At 51.1% G+C, this 18962-nt stretch overlaps 1 protein-coding gene across 5 annotated transcripts in view; it reads left to right on the forward strand.

Annotated features, from left to right (window-relative positions):
• The window catches only part of CEP192 (centrosomal protein 192), a 1978693-nt gene that overhangs the window by 1406341 nt on the left and 553390 nt on the right, over positions 1-18962 (forward strand). For all 5 annotated transcript variants that reach the window (XM_085605862.1, XM_085605865.1, XM_085605864.1 and 2 more), the window contains exon 37: positions 1439-1562. In XM_085605862.1, coding sequence (XP_085461988.1) covers positions 1439-1562 — 124 coding nt within the window. The remainder of the gene's footprint in view (positions 1-1438; positions 1563-18962) is intronic.

An 18962-nucleotide genomic window follows, 5' to 3' on the forward strand; every position in this document is an offset into this window, starting at 1 on the left:
TGCTTATAGTTGGCACATGCATGGAAGGCTGAGAAGATTCCCCAGTACCGCCCAGAATATGCGCCTTTAGAAGGCAGACTCCTAATGGGCAAACTGTCCAAAAAAGCACTATCATACACTTACAAAACATTCAATACCAAATGCCAGATGCCTTCCGTAAATTAACGACAGCGTGGGAAACAGAGTTAGGCAAACTCAAAGATATTGATTGGGAGGCGGCAAAAATTTTCCCAAGGAAATTAGTAATTAAATCCCGACTACACTTCATACAACTGAAAATTCTACAAGGAGTATATTACGATAGTGCCAGCTTTTTCAAAATGGGTCGAGCGACCTTATCCGAATGCCAACGCTGTGGGAGGAACCGGGGTAACTTCATCCACACACTATGGACATGCCCAAGTATACAGAGATATTGGGAACGAATACTGGCAGAGTTGAGTACGGTCCTAGAATCTCCAATCCTTGACGATCCCAAATATGCCCTATTGGAGATATCTAATGGTGTAGACCTACCTCACATTAAACTGTAATGCAGTTTAGGATTGGTAGTTGCTCAACATGTTTGACCACAAAGTGGGGGTCACCCATGACACAAACTCTCACAGAATGAAAGGATCTATTCATGGCTGCAGAGAGAGTGCCCTACAAATGTTGGGGTTGCCATTGCAAATTTCAGAAAATATGGGGACGGTGGATAGATTATTATGGACTCGCTGATGATGACGACGAAGCCCCCTCGTATCTGTTTTAGTGATGCTACAGTGTCATGCCTTCTTCCTTACCTTATTGTAAAAAAAAACAACAAAAACGGGAAAACAAAAAGTGTATATCATTGTCATGTACCCTACTGTGACTCTGTATAATATCTGAACACTTACTGTCTGGTTTTCCCATTCATACTTGTAGGTTTGTTACTAAAACAACAAAATATTTTGGGAAACAAAACGCTGCACTTCAGCCTTAACCCTTTGACACTATTAACATGCACCCTCAACTTAATGAATAAGGCAATGTCCTAACCATAAAGCAGATACGAACATAGTACTAGAAGTAGCACATCAAATCAGACTCCTCATGCAATTGATAACCCTGAGCCATAGTAGAAAGGTAGTCGGACCTTAAATAGCGATACCAAGACCATAAAAGTGGCACTTTGTGCACTATACAAATCCCACTAGCATAACTTTGTGACTTATATGAACTTCATACACCCAATAATGGATTTTACTGTCTCAGATTTGAGTGGGATGGTACTAGTAATGCATGACTGCCAAAACATGAAGAACAGATAATAAAGTACAGGAGATGGTAGATGCAAATGTGTATTTATTATTGTGTTGTACACCAATGGAAATGCAGTTTTAATCAAAGGGCTTTGTTGAAAAAGATTTAACGTGTTTTTGTGTGTCAATTATATATTTTAATGTTTTTGTAGGTGTTACAGATGTAGCTGGTAATTTAAAAATAATCAACTATTCACCAAGAGCATTGAAATTTGAGCTTTCATGGCCAGCTCATTGTCTTACTATTACTCCACAACATGGAGTTGTTGACCCAAAGTAAGTGACTTGCTCATTTCTGATCATCCCTCCTCTGTAATACTGATTGTTTAAATAATTTGGTCAACCCTGTTCATTGTGCTGTTTGTAACCAAATATTAGTTCAGTCAATGGGGGAAAACTGGTGCGAGGGGGCATTAAATAGGAGCATAAAGCCTTTCACACAACACCTCTTTGAAACTTTACTTTCACAAACCAGGTGTGAGACACAAATCCATTATATTATATATCTCTTTATTTGGTCGAATGACCATTAAAGTGCACAGTAATAAATACATTAAAAACATATTTAAAAAACTCTTACAGGTCACATTAAAAACGTCATTGATATATACAATGATAAAATTAGATGATGTGTCGTCTGGGGCCATACCCACTTATCAGCAAATAGACACACGGTAACTCTTCTTTCTCACATCAGGCCTTTGTGTAGGGAGTACATCAGTACCCAATTTGTACAGTGTTATGGATTCCTTAAAATCAGTATGTAATACATGTATCTGCAATAGAATGGTATCGGCAATATTATAAGCAGTGCAAAGCTTAAAAATATTGCATCATCAGACTTACAGGGTATCAAATAAAAAATAATCATCATTATATTCTCATACATTCTAATCTGAAATTACTAAACTAATCTAGAATTACCCCCAGGCATCAGACTGGATCCGGAAAGTTTTTCGGCAGCAGTAACTCTGTGCGTCGGAAGGTGGCGTCGGTCGGCTCTGCGTCCGTCGTTGGCGTCGTGGTCGCCTGGATGAAGTCGTGGTAGCTACTTAGACGCCGCCCTCGCGTGCTGACGTCAGTTCTGTACACGACTTTCCGCGCCAGAATGCAGAGCCGTGCAAGACACTGACCACTGGTGCACAAAACTAGGAACCTGAAAGGATGTCCTTAACCCTAGAAATCAGTTCGCAGAACGGGGAGGGCGGTAAGGAATCTATAAATAACCTATGTTTCTTATAGATATATCGTTACCAAAGGTAAGTAACTTGTTCATCTGAAAGAAACCGTTAGTTATAGATTCCTTACCTTAGAATAGATACCCCAGCAATACCAACCCCGGAGGTGGGTCTGCGTACCAAGTTCACACCAGAAAGTCCTGGAGAACAGAACGGCCAAAGAAGCCATCTCTCCAGACTTGGCTGTCAAGGCAGTAGTGTTTCGTACACATGTGCAGTGATACCCACATAGCTGCCTGACAGAAGTCATGTAGAGGAACTCCTCATCCCAAAGCAGTAGTGGCTGCCGTCGTCCTGGTGGAATGGGCGCAGAGCCCCACTGGAGGTTCCTTTTTAGCCAGAGAATAGCAGGCTTTAATACACAAATGACCCTTCTAGAAATGGTCCACTTGTGTACGGCCTGACATTTCTTTGTGCCCACGCAGCCAACAAAAAGTTGGTTATCCACCCCGAACTGTTATGTGCAATCCAGATAAAAAGAAAGTGCAGGATGATTCCTTGCTTTCGCCTTCTTCAGCCCCTACTCAGTCAGCTACCCCATTTACGCACTTCCTCCCCATTGCTAGGTCAGACACACTGGCTATTCTTAAATCGCTTAAGTCAGGCTCTCCCACAGATCCATGTCCAGCCAGGGTATTGGCTGTGGTTACGGAGGTGGTTCACTCAGAGGTAAATGCTATTATTAATTTATCCTTGCAGACTGCCACTGTCCCTCTGAATTGGAAACAGGCCAAACTTTTGCCTCTTTTAAAAAAGCCTTCTCTAGATCCCTCCAAACGTATTAGTTATCGCCCTATCTCTCTCCTACGGGCACTGACCAAGGTGTGTGAAAAAGTGGTCTTCAGACAGCTTGAGGCCTATGTTGAGTCATCTGGCGCTCTCCACCCGGCTCAATCCGGTTTTAGGGCATCTAGCAGCACACAGACCGCACTTGTGGAAATGGCTGAGGCAATTAGGGAGTGCTTGGACGCGGGTGGCAGGGCGGCCTTGATTTTGCTTGACCTCTCTGCCGCCTTCGATATGGTGCCCCCCCAACAACCTCTTGCCCGACTTTCAAATATTGGCATTATTGGTCCTGCTTGGGATTGGTTGAAATCCTTTTTGGAGGATCGCACTCAGCAGGTCTGGATGCCACCTTTTTCTTCGGCCTCCAGGAAAATGTCAACAGGAGTACCACAGGGCTCTACTTTGAGCCCTTTGCTTTTCAATATCTATCTCACACCTCTGATTTATCTGGCGGAGGATCTGGGTGCTAAGATCATAGCATACGCTGATGATACCCAGCTCCTATTTACTTGGAAGGACACCGACTTGTCATCCGTAACTGCCCATAACTATCTTTCGACTGTTTTCAAGTGGCTTGCACATGCCCAACTGAAGTGCAACGAGGACAAGTCGGAGGTCCTCCTGTACGGACAGTTTCCTCCTTTTAAAGAAACCCTGTGGCCTCCAGACTACCCATGGCCCAACTCAGTGGGTAATCCAGCAAAGAACCTGGGCGTCTGGTTTGGAGAAGACCTTAGGTTCTCCTTGCTGATTAAGAAACTTACGGGGGTATTCTTTGGTACTCTTAAATCACTGAGAAAGTTCTTCCCTTTGTTACCTAGATCTGCCAAAGAAATGGTGGCCCATGCCCTGATTTTATCTCGCATTGATTATGCCAATGCCTTGTACATTGGCATTCCTGTATACCTGCTAAAAAAATTGCAAACTATTCAAAATACCGCGGCCAGACTTCTGCTTATTATCTCAGGAAGATCAAGCGTCAGACAGCAGCTACGGGATCTGCATTGGCTCCTGGTGGCTCATAGAGTGCAATTTAAGGCTCTCACTCTGGCTCACAGAGCCCTACATGGTTTAGGGCCAACGTACATCAGGAGCGCTTTGCTTTTTATGCCCCCAGCAGAGCTCTGCGATCAGCCACTCAACGACGGATGGCAATCCATCCCCTTTAGCAGGCTGCGTCTGGGGGGGTCAATCCCTCTGTCAAAGCAGCAGTAGAATGGAACTCCCTTCCCGTGGAACTGCGGTATATTCAGGACCCCAGGCTCTTCAAAAACAACTTAAAACTTTTCTTTTTAATCAACCCATCTAATCCTCTGCTCCACTCTTAACATGGTCACTCCTCGCGCCAGGACACTCATGAGTATTTGTGCGCGGTATAAATACATTATAACATAACATCTTGGGTCCAGACGGTGGAGCCTCTCTTCCTCTTTAGAAGGATGCGGAGGCGGAAAGAAGGTGGGCAAAGTGATGGTTTGCCCAATGTGAAATTAAGTAACCGCCTAGGGAAGAAAGGATGGACGAGTCCTAAGGACAACCTTGTCCGGATGTACAGCCAGAAAAGAAGGTTTGGATGAAAGAGCCTTGAGCTCACTCTCTCTTCTAGCAGATGTGATGGCCACCAGGAATGCAGTCTTAAGAGTTAAAAGTCTTGTGAGAAGTTGGCCTGGCATATGCTGGTCACTAGTTATAGTGGCCACCTTGCCTCAGTCCAATTCGACTCTTATGGTAGATAGGTTTAAGACAACCTTTTAAAGAAAGCTATCCTAGTGGAGATCAGCCTTCAGGCTAAGTCTCTGAGGAATGTAAAGCAGCTTGTTTTACCTTATAACCTCTTGAATTACCAAATGAAAGGACACCACACAGGTATATATATAAAATATAAATGTATTTATTTCTAGACACACTCTACTAATCTCTTTATGAGATTAGAAGTCAGGAACATATGCACAAATCAATGTTTCACAACAAATTAAGCACTTATATGGCTGGGGCCCAAGGGGCGTACCAGACCATATACTACAAAAGAGGTTTAGGAAAGTCGACTTGCAAGGGGACAAGGCCTAGGGCCTTTAGAATCGCTGGGGCCTCACTAATCCACCCAAGGCAGGTAAGTAAAGGACCCACGGGAGACTCGTGCAGTGTGAGAACACAGCCGCGGGTTCCCTATTGATTTCAATGGAGCAAGTCGTGGTTGGATTTTTTAAGTTTTAGGGTACTTTGGGAGAGTCTACAAGCAAGCCACTTACAAGGTAAGTACTTCGAGGGCCAACACCCACAGGAGCACCGGAGTGCACGAGTTACCTCACCCACGGAAGCCGGGTGCATAGGTGTCTTTTGGTGTCGGGTCGCGGCATCGTTTTCAATGGAAACCGAAGAAGATTTGCTGCTTGTGAAGACTGGAGAAGTGTCCGGTGGAATCCAAGGCTGGATTCTGAAGAAGGAAGACCTGAAAGCAGAAGGGACAGTGTTAAGTCACTTGCTAGTGACCCGGGCCAGGAAGATGGTAGTCGGGTGATTTCAGGTAATCATGGGTGTCTTGACTCTTCAGCCACGAGGTCCAGAAGGCGTCGACGATGACCAGGAGCTGGATTCGGAGTGTCCCACGAAGTCTGTAGCTTACTGAGGTGTCGGCAACCGGATTGGAGCCAACAAGCCTTGGCAACAGCAAGTCTTGTGGAATATGAAGAAAGTCAGCGGTGCAGACCAGCAAGGTCTGGGGGACTCACCCTGCGAGGGTAAGTCAGGGCAGGCCTGGAGCAACCAGGGGAGCCCTTTGGTTCGATGAGAAAGTCTTCAGGGGACCCACAAGCCAGCCGGCAAGGGATCGCGAAGACGCCTTGTGAGGATTCGCTGCACAGGAGCCCACGGTCACTCGGGACGAGGTACGCCTCTGATTTTCGAGGGAAATCCTGCTGGAGGCTTGGACCACACGTGGTCCAATGCACAAGTTCGTAGAACGTCGTGAAGGGGTTGCACTCGACAATAGTGCACGGTACCTGGGTATTGCTGTTCCTCGTCATTAGTGGGGTCCACTCGCCTCAGGTTTGCTGGGGACTCACAATGGCCGTCGAGGTCAGGAAATCCACTTCCGGGGCTGCAGGGACTTCGGACTCCAGCGGTAGCGGGAAAGTTTGCGACCGTTGATTCAAAGTTTTGGTGCCTGCCAGGCAGGGGAGTCACTCCTTGACTCCAAGGGAGATTCTTCAGTCTTCCAAAGGTAGTGGAACGTCGAAGGTCCAGGATTCTTCTTGTAGAGCGTCGTCAAGGGATATCTAGTTTGCAATAGCAAGGGTTCCCTAACTTATACTAAAAGAAAGGGAGGGACTAGCTCTATGACCACTCCTCTGGGAGGGTCAGGGGAGTGGGTGGTTACACCCACTTCCCTTTGTCCAGTTTCGCGCCAGAGCAGGGGCAGGTAGCCCCTGAACCGGTTTGAGCTGGCATATGCACAGAGGAGCCTACTGCTCCCCCAGTGCAGGACTTCAAAGCACTCTAGGCGTGCACCCACCCAGCCCCAATACACGAAATCCTGTCTGGAAGGTGGTGACACCTCCCTGTGACAGGATGCCTATTGTTGGGCCTCCTCCACTGCGAGTTTCAGTCAGCAGCAGGAGGGCAGCCCAGTGTCTGTGCTGGTGGCATCCATTTTGTGATGCCAGGCTCTTTCAGATTTCTACCGTGTTTCCACAGTAGGTACATGTCTATCCCTCTAGAAGGGTGGGATCATACTCCCACACCAGTTACTGGTGTGGGGGTATGATTCCAAGGCGTTTGACACCAAACACGACATGTTTTGATGCAGCCATCCCAAAGTTAGCATTTACCGCTAGGTTATAATGCACTTAAGAGTATATGGTTTAACCGCACACACAAACAGCCACAGAGAATAGACTCTGCCAGCTGCAGAGGGGCCCTGCTCATGCCGAGGCACCCCCTCGCATTGTAAACCAAGCACCCTGCCCTCAGGATTGATAGGGCCTGCCTTAGGGGTGACTGATAGGTGTGTGTAAGGTGAGATATAGGGAACCTATACCTCAGTGAGGAGTGCTAACACTACCTCACCCAGGCTGCAGTAGCAGGCCTGTGGTGTCAGATTTAGTCTGCTTCCCAGGGTTGGCATAATACATGCTTCAGCCCCTGGTAGGCCTGTGAAGTACCTATGCCCTTGGTACCTAAGGTACCATATACTAGGGGCTCATAAGGTACCACAGTATCCAATCACTAGTGCATCTAATATGCACTCCAAGTTGTTTAGAGAGAACAGAGAAACTGGGGCCCTGATTAGCAGGGACCCAGCCAGACTATAGCCAGAAACCAGTGTAAACATCAGAAAAATAGTGGGGGCAACATAAGTGCAGATCCTACTCTCCTACAAGTCTTAAAGGACAGTTGTGTAGCAGCTCAGAGGGAGCGCACATCAAATAGGTGAAGACCAGATTCAAGTCCCACAGAGGCATAACAAAGCGACTAGGTGGAAAGAGATGAGCTATGCCTTTTATGAAACAATTAACAACCGGGGACTTGGAGAGAAGGCTGATCAGGTAGCAGAAGAAAGGCAGAAATGGCCAAAAGATAGCCCATATTAGTGCCTAGAGCAGAGCCCTGCTGCGCTAAAGAAAGGAGGAACAAGAGAACCTCAGAAAGAGGGGCAGAAAGGGGATCAACAGCCTTTGCTGTTTACCATGCCACAAATTTGTTCCATCTGAAGGCGTAAACCGTCTTAGGACGCCTGGCTGCCAAGATTACGTCACAAACTTCGTGCGGCAGGTCAAATGAGGTCAACTGCCGCTACTCAATCTCCATGCAAGGAGGTGGAGGCTGGACAGGTTCGGGTGGAGGACCGTCCCCTGCTGCTGCGACAGAAGATCTTTCTGAAGAGGCAGTCGGATCGGAGGATCGATTGGCATGCTGAGCAGCTCGGGATACCAGACTCTTCGTGCCCAATCCGGAGCCACAAGAATGACTTGGGCCCAGTCGCGCTTAATCTTCTTCAGCACTCTGGGAAGTGGTATTGGCGGAAAGGCGTACAACAGACCGAAACTCCACTCGCGATGAAAAGGAGGAGGAGGGTCTCTTGACATAGGGTCCGCGACCCCACCCCTCCTTGTTAGTTGCAGTACCAAATGGCTGTGGTGTTGTCTGTGAACACCTGCACTACCCTTCCCCGGACAGAGGGAAGGAATGCTTTGAGTGCAAGACGGATCGCCCGAAGATCCAGGAGGTTGATGTGGAGCTCAGAGTCTACCGGAGACCAGAGGCCTCTGATCTCAGCCTCTCCCATGTGGCTGCCCCATTCCAGAAGGGATGCGTCTGTCACCACTGTGTGCTCTGGTTAGGAAAGGGAGAGGGATATGCTGTCGACCCAATGTTGGTTCATGAGCCACCACTGCAATTGTCGTGCAGTGCCCTCCGAGATCTGGATGCAATCCAACAGATTCCCCTGATGCTGCGCCCACTGGAACTTCAGGTCCCACTGCAGATCCTGCATATGCTATCTGGCATGATCGACAAACAGGATGCAGGAGGCCATGAGGCCCAGCAGCCTCAGGGTCATCCTGACTGAAACCCAGGATAGGGGCTGAAAGATTGGAATCATAGCCCGAATATCCCGGACTTGTCGTTCAGGAGGATAAACCCGAAACTGCGTCGTGTCCAGAACCACTCCGATGAAGAGGCGCTTCTGAGAGGGGATCAGGTGTGACTTCTGCACGTTGATGGAGAACCCCAGCGAATGCAGGAGATCTGATAAAGACTACTAACCGCAGATCTCTTCACGTAGAATTATCCCCAGGCGTGAGACTGGACCCGGAAAACTTTCTTGCCCAGCATCCCTGCGCCCCGGGGAGACGGCATCACGCGACTCTGCCCAGGCGTCGTCTGCGTACGTGACATCAGGGAGGTCACATAATTCCTACCATGGCGCGCCTACGTCAGTTTTTACCTTTTCCACGTGCAACGTGGATCCGGTTTGTGCTCTGGGCCTGTTTAGGCCTTTCCCTTACGCTATTGCTGCGTGTGTGGAATCAGTGTGCGAAAGCCTTCGGGCTTTAAAACTTGCTCATTGTGTGGCCGCCTCATGTCAGCGACGGATCCTCACCCCATCTGTATGTGGTGTTTGGGGGAGCACCACGACTTCACTGCTTGTGAGGCGTGCCAGCAGATGAAGCCGAAGTCCCGGCGGGAGCGCCGTATGAAACTTCTTTCGGCTCGTGTTTCCAGGTCGGCGTCGTCATCTCGCCCGGCCCCTGCGGAGGGTTCTCAGACCCGCGGCTTCCCTCGCCGACTTTGATTTTCTCCCAGGTTGCACGAGCATCACTCACCTATTGGTAGGTGTCGCAGTTTGTCCCCGAGGGGCGGGTTCCAGCCTGTCGGGGGCGTGGGCTCTCCGCGGGTGGTACGACCCCGCGTGCCGTCCCCGTATTCACCGTTTCCCGGTGTGGGGTCGACCAGAGCCCAGATGAAGACATATGTGGCAGCTTTGCAGGCCTCGCTGGCTTCTCCTCCTGGGATCATCAGTGGATGTCTTGCAGTGTGCAGGGCCCTCTGCGGCGTTGCCGGCGGCTCTGGCTCCGGCGCCGACTGGTTCATATCCAGGCTCGGAGGATGTGGTGCCGTTGGGGTGCGGCCCTTCGGGGGTCCCTCCTTCGGACCACGGCGCCTCTGCTTCGCCGCAAACTCCAGCGGGAGTCCCTGTGCTATCGCCGGGGCTCAGGTCACACCCCTGAGCCCCTCTCGGTCCTCGGTACAGGCGGCGGCCTTGTCTGAGGCCGAGGTGATGCCGCTGCGGTGACGGCGGCTGCTGGCCCTGGCGGCGCCACAGGGGTTGGCGGAGGGCCCATTTCGCCCTGTCACTAGTTGCGGCTGGCGGGGGACCGACCCCTCGTCCCTCCGCGGGCCCTTCTCGTCCCTCCATGCAGGCGGCTGCCTCGTCGGAGGTCAGGTCGGTGCCGCCCCTTCGCCACCCTGGCTCCGGCCCAGCTCCGGCGCCGTGTGCTGTCGGAGGTTGCCCTGGCGTCTCCTCCGGCGCCGGTTCTGTTCTGTGTGCTTCATGGCCACTCGAGTCCTCCTTGCTGAGGCTGTGGTTCTTTTTGCTGCTGGTCAGCCCTTTTTGACTTTATGTTTTTCCTTTGGGTTTTTTACACCATGCTGGGCCTGAGATTTAGCCTTCTGCGTTTCCCCTCTGGCTGCTTGATAGGCCTCCTGCGGGGTTTTTTGCCGCAGGTCTTTTTTGTTGACCTCTGCTGCGGAAGTTTCTTTCTAAGAGGTTCCCATATCTTGGGATCTGACATGCCCTATGTGGGGCAGGGTTGGCTGTTACATAGCCCTGGTATGTGCTGGGGAGTTGTGGTCGCCAGGGGGCTTCTGCTCTTTGTGGCGTTATGGTATGTTGCAGATGCAGCCGCCTTCTTATTCTTTTTGCTTTGAGTGTTGCGTTGTTTGGTGTCCCTGGTGTCTGGCGGAGCTTGCCAGTGCCGCCCTCTTTTCTTTCTTCACCATTGTGCCTTCTTGGGGCTTTAGTGGGACTGTCATCCTGCCTTCTCCGCTGCTTCCAGTGGGCCTTGCCCTCGGTTCTACCTCTTCTCCCTGTGGGGGGGATGGTCCCTGCCTTCTGGCCCCTCTTGCGGGCGCAGTGTGTCCCTGCGGGGCGTTGGAAGTTTCTTCCTGGGTGCCCTTGAGATCCCCTTTTCGGCTTCCGCCTGCTTCTTGCTGCCGGCGCCGTCCTGTCTGGGATTGCCTTTGCTCTACCTCTTCTTCTTGGAGTCTCTAGGTTGCTCTTCTCCTTCGGTGCTCCTTTCCTTGGCCTTGGGTGGAGGTTTTGTTGCCTCCCATGGGCGTGGGGTGTTTGGCCTCTTTGCGCCTTGCCTTGTTTCCTCTGCTGAGTGAGGACAGGCTATCTTCTTTTCCTGCTCTCCCCCTTGGGGTTGGTGGCCTCCTGCTGGCAGGGGTTTTCCCTTTGCCTGGGGGACGGGCTCCTCGTCCTATTTTCGGACTCTGCCCCCGTGCGGCCCTCTGTTGTGCCCCGTTGGGTAGGGTCCTCTCGCAGACCCTCCTTCCCCTTGGGTATGGCTAGGGTATCTATTCTCCATGAAGGAATCTGCGGCTAGTAGTCTCTATCAGATGTACGAGTTACTTACCTTTGGTAATGATGTATCTGGTAGAAACGATTCTAGCCGCAGATTCCTTCACGGCCCGCCCTTCCTCCCCGTTCTGTGAGGGCTTGTGATTTGGTCTTTTGCACTTGCTTCCCTGTGGGTGGCTGTGTCTTCTATAAGTACATTCTTTCCCTCTTTCTGTCAGGCTGTCCCTTTTTCCTCCCCATTGTCACATGGGAGGATAGGGTTGTTGGTACTTCTGGCTCTTTGCGATCCTTGAGGTTGGGGTCTTTTGGCGGTGCCTCTGCCCTTGTTCTTGATGGGGGTTGTCACACTCTGTGATGGGGATGTCTTGGAGTATTGTCGTTCCCTGTGTGTCCCCGACTGGTTCCCCTTCCTTGTCTTTGGTTGGGGTTGTAGTCCTGTTGCATGTTATCATGACATTTTCACATTTGTCCCTTATCTCCGGGGGGGGCTGTCTTTGTACTGGCAGGGTTGCTGCTCTGTTATTTATTCTTTCCCTGCCCTTTGGATACTGCAGTGCCAGGCAGTGCTCTTTATGGTGTTGTTCCTCACCATTCCTTTTTTTTGCTTTTTCGCACACTGTTCCTATACTCTCACAGTTTTGTCTGCTGGCTCCGCGTTGTGGCACGGAAAAGTTCTCTGAAGAAAACTGACCTAGGCGTGCCGGGGTGGGACTTATGTGACCTCGCTGACGTCACGTACACGGACGACGCCTGGGCGGAGTCGTGTGATGCCGTCCCCCCCGGCACGCAGGGATGCTGGGCAAGAAAGTTTTCCGGGTCCAGTCTCAAGCCTGGGGATAATTCTACGTGAAGGAATCTGCAGCTAGAATAGTCTCTACCAGATACATCGTTAACGAAGGTTAATAACTCGTACTTCAGCCGTAGTCTGGAGGTGGGAGATGACATTCTGGGGCGAGCCCGCCTCCAACAGCCAGTCGTTGAGATATAGGAAGACTTGAACCCCTGATGTGCGCAAATGAGCTGCGACCACTGCCATCACTTTCGTGAACACCCGAGGAGTGCTGGTAATGCCAAAGGGGGAGCATGGTAAACTGAAAGTGCTCGTGTCCTACTGTGTACCGCAGGTAACGCCGGTGGGTCAGCAGGAAGGGGATCTGAAAGTAAGCGTCCTTCAAGTCCAACGCTACCATCCAGTCTCCAGGGTCGAGGGCAGACAAGGCCTGAGCGAGCGTCAACATCTTGAACTCCTCCTTCCGGAGGAAGCAGTTGACGTTCCTGAGATCCAAGATAGGACGCAGGCCTTTGTTCTTCTTGGGTACCAGAAAGTAGTGGGAATAGCAACCACAACCTACTTCTGGGGCAGGAACGCTCTCGATGGCACCCTTGGCCAAGAGTGCCAAATCTTCCCGTTGGAGAAGGGCCAGGTGATCCTCCGACATGCGATGGGACTGAGGTGGCATGGAGGGAGGGGTAGTATCGAAGGGGAGGAAATAGCCCCTTCGGACTATCTGCAAAAGCCACCTGTACGTTGTGATGGTGCGCCAGTGACGGAGGTGATGGCGGATCCTGCCACCCTCTGACGTTTGGTGCTGCGGTGGACTGGTCTGCCCGCTGGCCCCCAGAACCACGCCGGTGGTTCCGACGTACCCGGCCGCGCTGGGGCTGAACAGCTTCCGCCGGCCTGTGGCTCTGGGCGGGACATAGCGGGGCACACCTTCCGTAGCCAGGAAAGGGGCGAAAAGCAGACTGCGCAGGGGGGGTGGTGGAGAGGCCCAAGGACCTGGCCGTAGCCCAAGAGTCCTTAAAGCGCTCTAGTGCGTTGTCTGCCTTGTCACCAAAAAGGCGATGGCCATCAAAGGGCATGTCCATAAGGGTGGATTGGACATCCCCGGAAAAACCAGTCGAACGTAACCAGGTGTAACGTAAAAGGGCTTCAGACGTGGAAACCGTCCTGCCCAGTACGTCGGCGGTATCCAGCCCACAGCGGATGGTAAACTTCGCAGCGTCTCTCCCCTTGGCAACTGCACGGGAGAGTATGGTCCGGTCCTCCTCCGGGCACTGAGGCAGCACCTGCACCACCGTATCCCACACACTGGGTGTAACAGCCCAACAAACATGCAGTGTTTACCGACCGCAGTCCCAAGCTGGCGGAAGAAAACATTTTCTTTCCAAGGTGGTCCAGCTTTTTGGATTCCCTTTCCGGTGGTGCGGTAGGGAAGGCGCCTTTAGAAGTGGAGGCTTGAACCACCAAGCTCTCAGGGGTGGGGTGTTGGGACAGGAAAGTGGAGTTGCCCGGGGTCAGGTGATCATGCTGTCCACAGGCGCCCCTGTGTTGGGCCTGGAACATGTGACCAAAAGGATGTCCATGACAGGTTAATTAAACGGCAGCAGGGGCTCCCGAGAGCTCGCTGCCGGTTGAAGGACCTCTGTCAGGAGGTTAGTCCTGACTGCCTCCGTGGGTAGAGGTGGAGAGCCTCAGCCTTCCTACGCAACACCACTGTGTATGCCGCTCCCTCCTCCATAGCCACGGTAGGAGGAGACAACATGCCAAGTCTGGTGAAGTATCCAGACCACTGGCTTCCCGCAGTTTCTCTCGCCAGTCCTGTTCGTACACCAACTGGTCGGTTAAAGGGTCCCCAGACCCCTCCCAGTCCTCCTCACCCTCCTCTGGCTGCCAATCTGGTCTCAAAGAGTCTGGTATAACAGGGACACAAAAGTACCCACCCACCGACGTCGGTTGATGCCGGTCCGGCTCCATGTCTACCTGGAGGTGGATGCCGGGGTCGATGTCGGCCGGGGACACAGCCGACGCCGGTGGCGGACGTGGTGCCGGTGGAATTGGCACCAGGGGGGGCATAACGAGGTCGACCGGCGCCGATCCGTATCCAGGCCTGGATCCAAGGGTAGCCTACGGCTCCGAAGCCGCCAACGCTGAAGGCCTGGGCCCCCAGCAGAGTCTGTGGGGCCCTAAGGCGCGCCGGCGGATCCTGGCTGCCCCAAGATGGCGTGCATCGCTTCGTAGAACTGATTAAGCTGGGCAGGGGTCGCTTCCGGTCCCGAAAAGGGTGGGGGGGGCATGGAGCCAACCCTACGGGTGCCGCATGCGGAGCTGCGAGAGGGGCACCAGCTGCATCTCTGACGCGTCAGTCGAGAGACGGGGAGAAATCGAAGAGCAACAATGCTTCCTCGACATTTTTGTGCTTCGACTTACCTGACCCCATGTTTGAAGACTTGGAGGAAGAATGGTGTTGGCTTCGCCACCAGTCCCTCGACCTCCTCCACGACCAGGACCTCGAACGACGCGGAGCCGACTGCCAGGCCTCGAGTAGCTTTCGGGAACGCTCCCGCAAAGACTTCGGGCCATGGTCCGGCAGTCGGAGCACGACTTGGGGTCGTGGTCGCACTCCAGGCAGTAGAGGCACACGCAGTGCCGATCCGTCACCAACATCAGTAGGTTACACTAACCGCAAGCCTTAAAGCCGGGCATCCCTCGTGTACCAGGAGTCGTATAGACTCAAAAACACCAAATTTGGCAAAAGTCTAGGAAAACAACTGGGGGTACCGCTCTCTCCGGATCTGCGCTTGCTGGCGTTGAAAAAGAAAGAACTGACAGCGCACGAGGGCTGCGTCTATGTAGCTACAGAGACATCATTCCAGCGACCACGATGCTGATGACGAATGCGGAGTCGACCAACGCCACCTTCCGACACGCAGGGGTACTGCTGACAAAAAACTTTCCGGATCCAGTCTGACACCTGGTGGTAATTCTAAGGTAAGGAATGTATAACTAATCTATGTTCCTTACAGATTTATCGTTACCGAAGGTAAGTAACTTGTTCTTTAGGTTCAGTTTTGCCTGTTTACAATCCTAGTTCTACCATGCACTTTTCTTCCCCATCCTTACTTTCTTCTCAGCGAGTTGTATTTAGAACATTCCTTTCTACTCATTAAAAAACCCTAGATGAGCAGTTAGTACTTAGTCGGGCAATAATGTGGCTGCATCCAGACTGGAAAGATATCGCACAAACAGATCATAGAATTTTTTTTCTTAACATCTGCTATCATTCTTGATTCTAGGCCACAGAACACTTCTAGAGTTAATAGAAATTAAGGGTTCTTGCTGCATTGTACAACTACCGGGCACACCCCTGGAAAGGATAGTATCAGCCAGAGAGAGAAGGGGATTATGGTCACTGTTAGTCCTAGTTTTAATCATCATATCGCTCTCCATTTGCCACAATCTAAAGTCCACTAGAATGTAGTAGATGGAACTTGAAAGTACAACCTCTTTTGAACGCACTCTCTTTTCAGATCTGAACGAGTCCTACCATTGCACTCCCTTAAGCCTCTCTCTTCTACTAGCGAGATGAGCTGGAAAGCTTCCTTGGTATTACAATCCCCAGCTACCAGTACCTTCGTCTGTGGTTGGTAGTTACCTACCAGCTCATCCAGCATATGTAGAGTGAGTAAACCATTTCCTGATGGAACAGACCTTGTATAGGCATTTAAAATGGATACTTCTAGCCCTGACGGAAAGGTAACCAGAATCCCCATTAGGTCTGGTGAATTGGTTTCTATTTGTTTGAGAGTACCAGCAATAATTATTTATGAAAATTGCCATCCCACCTCTTGCCCTCCCTGTATTTCTCGGGGCCAATGCCTCCGTGCTATTTGTGGTGAATCTGATAATAAATACCCTCTTGGTAACCCAAGTCTCCTGGAAAATACAAATGTTGTTGTAATTTATAAGCGTGAGCCACCTGGGAATCACAGTTCCAAAAAGATCCCAGCGATGTTCCACGAAATAACTGACAGGCTGGAATTTATGATTTAAATCTTTTATTGCAAACACAAAGAGATGATGGACGGAGTGCTGAAACTTTTCAAATACTCACCCCCATTCACAGATCTGGGTTGAATCTATCATCATTCTTTAGCTCACTTTGCCACCCCAGTTCAGACACAGCTATATGCAAATCAGTCTTGACCCTGTGCCTCATGGGAATAGTCCAGCCCAGACTGCCAAGCCATGTCTTTCCTCGACCGGAAACAATCATCCTGGGACCGATTTTGGGCTAACATCCCTCATCAGCCAGGCTAGCTTGAATCCAGTGGCAAAGTGAGCAAGGGACCCACGTCTGGGCATACTCTGCCAACTTAGGGTGAACAAAGCAAGCACAAAGAGATGAAGGACGGAATGCTGAAACTTTTCAAACACTCACCCCCAGTCACAGATCTGGGTTGAATCCATCATCAGACAATTATGGAGGCTTTTAGCATTTCGGGAGGGATTGACCCGGAATCTGAAAAGGAATTGAATAATTTCATGAGAATAGGGGCTATTGTGGGGCAGAAGGATCTGTAAAAGATCGCAAACAGCCCATTTGGGCCCGGGGACTTGCCCAGCTTAAGGCGCGCTATCGCCGCTATTACCTCATCCAGGGTTTTGGCTGGATTCGAGGAGAGGGCAGAGGTCTTAGCCCCCTTCAGGTAGCAAGAACCAGCTTCCGCATCGAGCTGTTGGCTGTCATACAGGCGCTTGTAAAAGATCTTGAAAGGCATTCGTTATGTCTGGGCCCTATGTGATGAAAATCCCTGTGGGAGAGAAGATCTCGGAGATGCCCTGCTCGTTGCGTTTGGCTCGGAGGGTAGTAGTTAGGCGCCTGACGCACTTGTCTCCTCCGACATAGTAGGAGTGATGCAGGCGAAGTGCGGAGTATTTTGCCCTATCCAGATCCAGTGCCGCAAGCTGAGCACGGGTGCTAGATAATTGGCGCCACACCCTCCGGGCTCCCGTCCGTTGGTGTATGTGTCCGAGTTCTTTCACCCGCCCGGTGAGGTCCTCTCTCTTAGCCTTACCCAGTTGATTATCCACGGAGGATATTGCTATAAATTCTCCTCTGACAGCTCTGAGTGCTCCCCACAGGATAGCTGGGGATGTCTCAGGGGTGTCATTGTGTTTGAGGAAGTCGTGAAGGGCGTGCTGGATCTGCTTTTTAACCTCCGTGCGGTGCAGTAAGGAGTCCCAGAGTTGTCAGAAATGGGGTGGGGGGTGTGCGGTCGTTGGCCTTATAAATGATGTCACTAGTTCTAGTGTACACCTTGTATCAGTCCAAACAACCCTTATGGTGATTGGTTGTAAAGTCAACCTTATAGACCAGCTAACCTAGTGGTAGCATGGACAAGAGCAGTCTTAGGCTAAACTCTGTATGGCATGTGAAGCCAGCTGTTATACCATTTGCAATCCCTTGAATACCAAATGAAAGGACACCACAACAGATATATATGAAAATAGGATGTATTTATTCTAGTCAAACCCTCAGCACTCTTTATGAGATTTGAGGTAATTACAACACAGTCTTATTTAAGCATACATAAGTCACACAGGTAAGTAATACAGTTAGGCCCTAGGGGCCACGCAAACCATATACTAAGTAAGTGGTATAAGAACCACTGTCACGAACACAGGTTAGGCCTAGGCCTAGGGAATCGCTGGGGCTACACTATCCTATCAGTTGCTAGGCAGTGGGAGGCCCACGGGATTTAGGTGCAGTGTGGAAACACTCACGCGTAATGCATAAAAGTCGATAGAAATAGTGATGTTTAGAAATTAAGAGTTTTAGGACACTTCGGGAAGAGCTAGGAGTTGGAGACTTGGAAACTAGACCCTAGGATAGCCAATACCCTTGTGAGCACCGGAGTACTCAAGTTACCTAGCCCACGGGCTGCGGGTGCATAGGTGTGAACTTGCGTCGGGTTTCGTCGTCGACTCCTATGGATGCCTGAAGAAAAGATGCTGACAGGCAGTCAGTGAAGAGTGTCCGGTGGATTCCAAGGTTGGAATCAAGAAGGAAGGTACCTGCAAGCAGAGGGGACAGAGTCTAGGACACCAGCCAGGAGCCGGGAAGGAACCGGGAAGGAACCAGGCGATGTCGTGAAGATGCAGGTGAAGAGGTGAAGCTTGTCGCAGCAGCCACGGGTACCAGGAGGCATCGAGGATGACCAGAACCAGGAGGCGAGCTGTCCCACGAGGGCTCTTGCTGTTGGCGGTGTCGATGTCAAGTTTGGACCCAACAAGCCTTGGCAAGCGCAACCCACGCAGAATGAAGGATTCGCTTCTGTTGCAGACCAGGAAGGCCTGAGGTGCTTCTCTTTCACAGGGAAGCAAGGGCCAGTCTGGAGGAGCCAAACCAGCAGTGGAAAGTCAAGGGTTCGTCGTCACAGAGGTTACTAGCCTACGGGCAAGCAACCGGACAGATGTGTCGACCAGGAAAATGCAGAAGGGCCCCACGCAGAACTCGTGGAGTGTGGAGGGCTGATCTTCGGTGCAGATGGTGCTCGGGGTTGGGGCTTCTCAATCCCCAGAGCACAACATCGAGGATGCCTCAGAAGCTGCGCTGGAAGCCAGTAGCCAATTTTCCCAGGTAGCCGGTCTCTCGTTGCCTCCACGGATCTCAGCTTTGCTGTGGATCTGGATCAGGGTCGGAGAAGTCTGGAAGTCAAGGCGCTGGTCGGGCTCTGCAGTCGGTTCCTCGTAGAACTTGGGCAAAGCAAACGGCAGGTCGCTTG

Source organism: Triturus cristatus, chromosome 5_1, assembly GCF_964204655.1.
Source record: "Triturus cristatus chromosome 5_1, aTriCri1.1, whole genome shotgun sequence".
Taxonomy (NCBI): Eukaryota; Metazoa; Chordata; class Amphibia; order Caudata; family Salamandridae; genus Triturus; species Triturus cristatus.